This window comes from Eimeria mitis, genomic scaffold, assembly GCF_000499745.2.
Source record: "Eimeria mitis Houghton genomic scaffold, Emh_scaff1573, whole genome shotgun sequence".
Lineage (NCBI taxonomy): Eukaryota > Apicomplexa > Conoidasida > Eucoccidiorida > Eimeriidae > Eimeria > Eimeria mitis.
In genome coordinates, this window is record NW_013569824.1 from 4,374 (window position 1) to 5,127 (window position 754).

The 754-nt window shown below is 59.7% G+C and overlaps 1 protein-coding gene across 1 annotated transcript in view; it reads left to right on the forward strand.

Annotated features, from left to right (window-relative positions):
* Positions 1-46: 46 nt before the first annotated feature.
* The window catches only part of EMH_0039780 (uncharacterized protein), a gene marked incomplete at both ends in the record, with an annotated part of 2,261 nt that continues 1,553 nt past the window's right edge, over positions 47-754 (forward strand). Inside the window, 2 exons of the mRNA XM_013495438.1 lie at positions 47-363; positions 627-752. Of these exons, the coding sequence (XP_013350892.1) occupies positions 47-363; positions 627-752 (443 nt within the window). The remainder of the gene's footprint in view (positions 364-626; positions 753-754) is intronic.

The following is a 754-nucleotide window of genomic DNA, read 5'->3' on the forward strand; positions in this document are numbered from 1 at the left end:
TCCCCTGTGCCTGCCGCCTTTCTCTGTGGTTCGGGGGCCCCTCCGCATGCAGCCCCAAAGTGGTGTTTCCTTTTTTGCTGGGGATATATCTCGTCTTCTGTCTCCTGTCTCTGACGCAGCAGCAGCAGCAGCAGCAGCAACAGCAGCAGGAGCAGCAGCAGGAGCAGGAGCAGCAGCAGGAGCAGGAGGGGGCCCCAGCAGACACTTGATGGGGGGGCCCCGAGGGGGGGCCCCCCTCGATACAGAGAAAGGAGACAGAGAAAAAAAAAATAAAAAAGAAGAGGATGCTGCTGCTGACGCCTCCCCCCCCCGTTCCTTCTCTCGCAGAGCACACCAGATGGGGCTTCCTTGTCTATGGCGAGGGTTTAAGCAAGAAGTTGCTGCAGCAGGGGGCCCCCCTGGGGGCCCCCCCGTACCCGCAGCAGCAGCAGCAGCAGCAGCAGCAGCAGCAGCAGCAGCAACTGCTGCTGCTGCTGCTGATGGGGACGGTGGTGCTGGTGCTGCTGCTGTTGCATATAAAATGCCTGTTGAACGCCCTATAGGCAGCGGAGACAAAAAGACAGAGACAATTGCTGCTGCTGCTGCTGCTGCTGCTGCTGCTGCATCTCCTGCTGCTGTCTGCTCAGACACACTGCAATTAGAGACAGGTCATTGGGGCAGCAGCAGCAGCATCAGCAGCAGCAACAGCAGCAGCAGCAGCATGATACAGGCCTTGCGGGATCCGATCCCAAAGGAGAGAGCAGCAAACGCCGGT